The sequence below is a fragment of the Antrostomus carolinensis genome, unplaced genomic scaffold, assembly GCF_000700745.2.
Source record: "Antrostomus carolinensis isolate BGI_N321 unplaced genomic scaffold, ASM70074v2 scaffold49040, whole genome shotgun sequence".
Classification (NCBI taxonomy): domain Eukaryota; kingdom Metazoa; phylum Chordata; class Aves; order Caprimulgiformes; family Caprimulgidae; genus Antrostomus; species Antrostomus carolinensis.
Genome location: NW_010288624.1, coordinates 1 through 324, shown reverse-complemented (window position 1 = coordinate 324; position 324 = coordinate 1). Strand labels below are relative to the sequence as shown.

Below are 324 nucleotides of genomic sequence, written 5' to 3'. Positions count from 1 at the left end.
CCCCCGCCGCCGGTAACGGACCACGCTTTAACGCCGTTCCTCGTTTATTTCGAGAATTATCACTGCATTTCACGCGTGTCCACGAGCAGTCGCACGTCGGACCGGAGCTGTGAGTTTTCCCGGGGTTTCCCCGCTGCCGGCCGGTGCTGCGGGGCTGGGGGGCAGCCCGCGGAGGGCCGAGAGATGCGCTTACCTTCCAGGATGCTCTTGGCCAGGAGGCTGGGCGTCCGGACGTGCCTCTGGTACACGGCTTTGCGCTCCAGGCTCGCTTGCTTCCCCGCCAGACCCTTCTTGTCCTAGGAGAGCGACCGGGCGGAGCCGTCA

General features: G+C 65.7%; 1 protein-coding gene across 1 annotated transcript in view; it reads right to left on the bottom strand.

Annotated features, from left to right (window-relative positions):
• Window positions 1-296, bottom strand: part of DMRT2 (doublesex and mab-3 related transcription factor 2) — a gene marked incomplete at its 5' end in the record, with an annotated part of 2897 nt that extends 2601 nt beyond the window's left edge. Inside the window, one exon of the mRNA XM_010167270.1 lies at window positions 194-296. Coding sequence (XP_010165572.1) covers window positions 194-296 — 103 coding nt within the window. The remainder of the gene's footprint in view (window positions 1-193) is intronic.
• Between the last annotated feature and the right edge of the window lie 28 nt (window positions 297-324).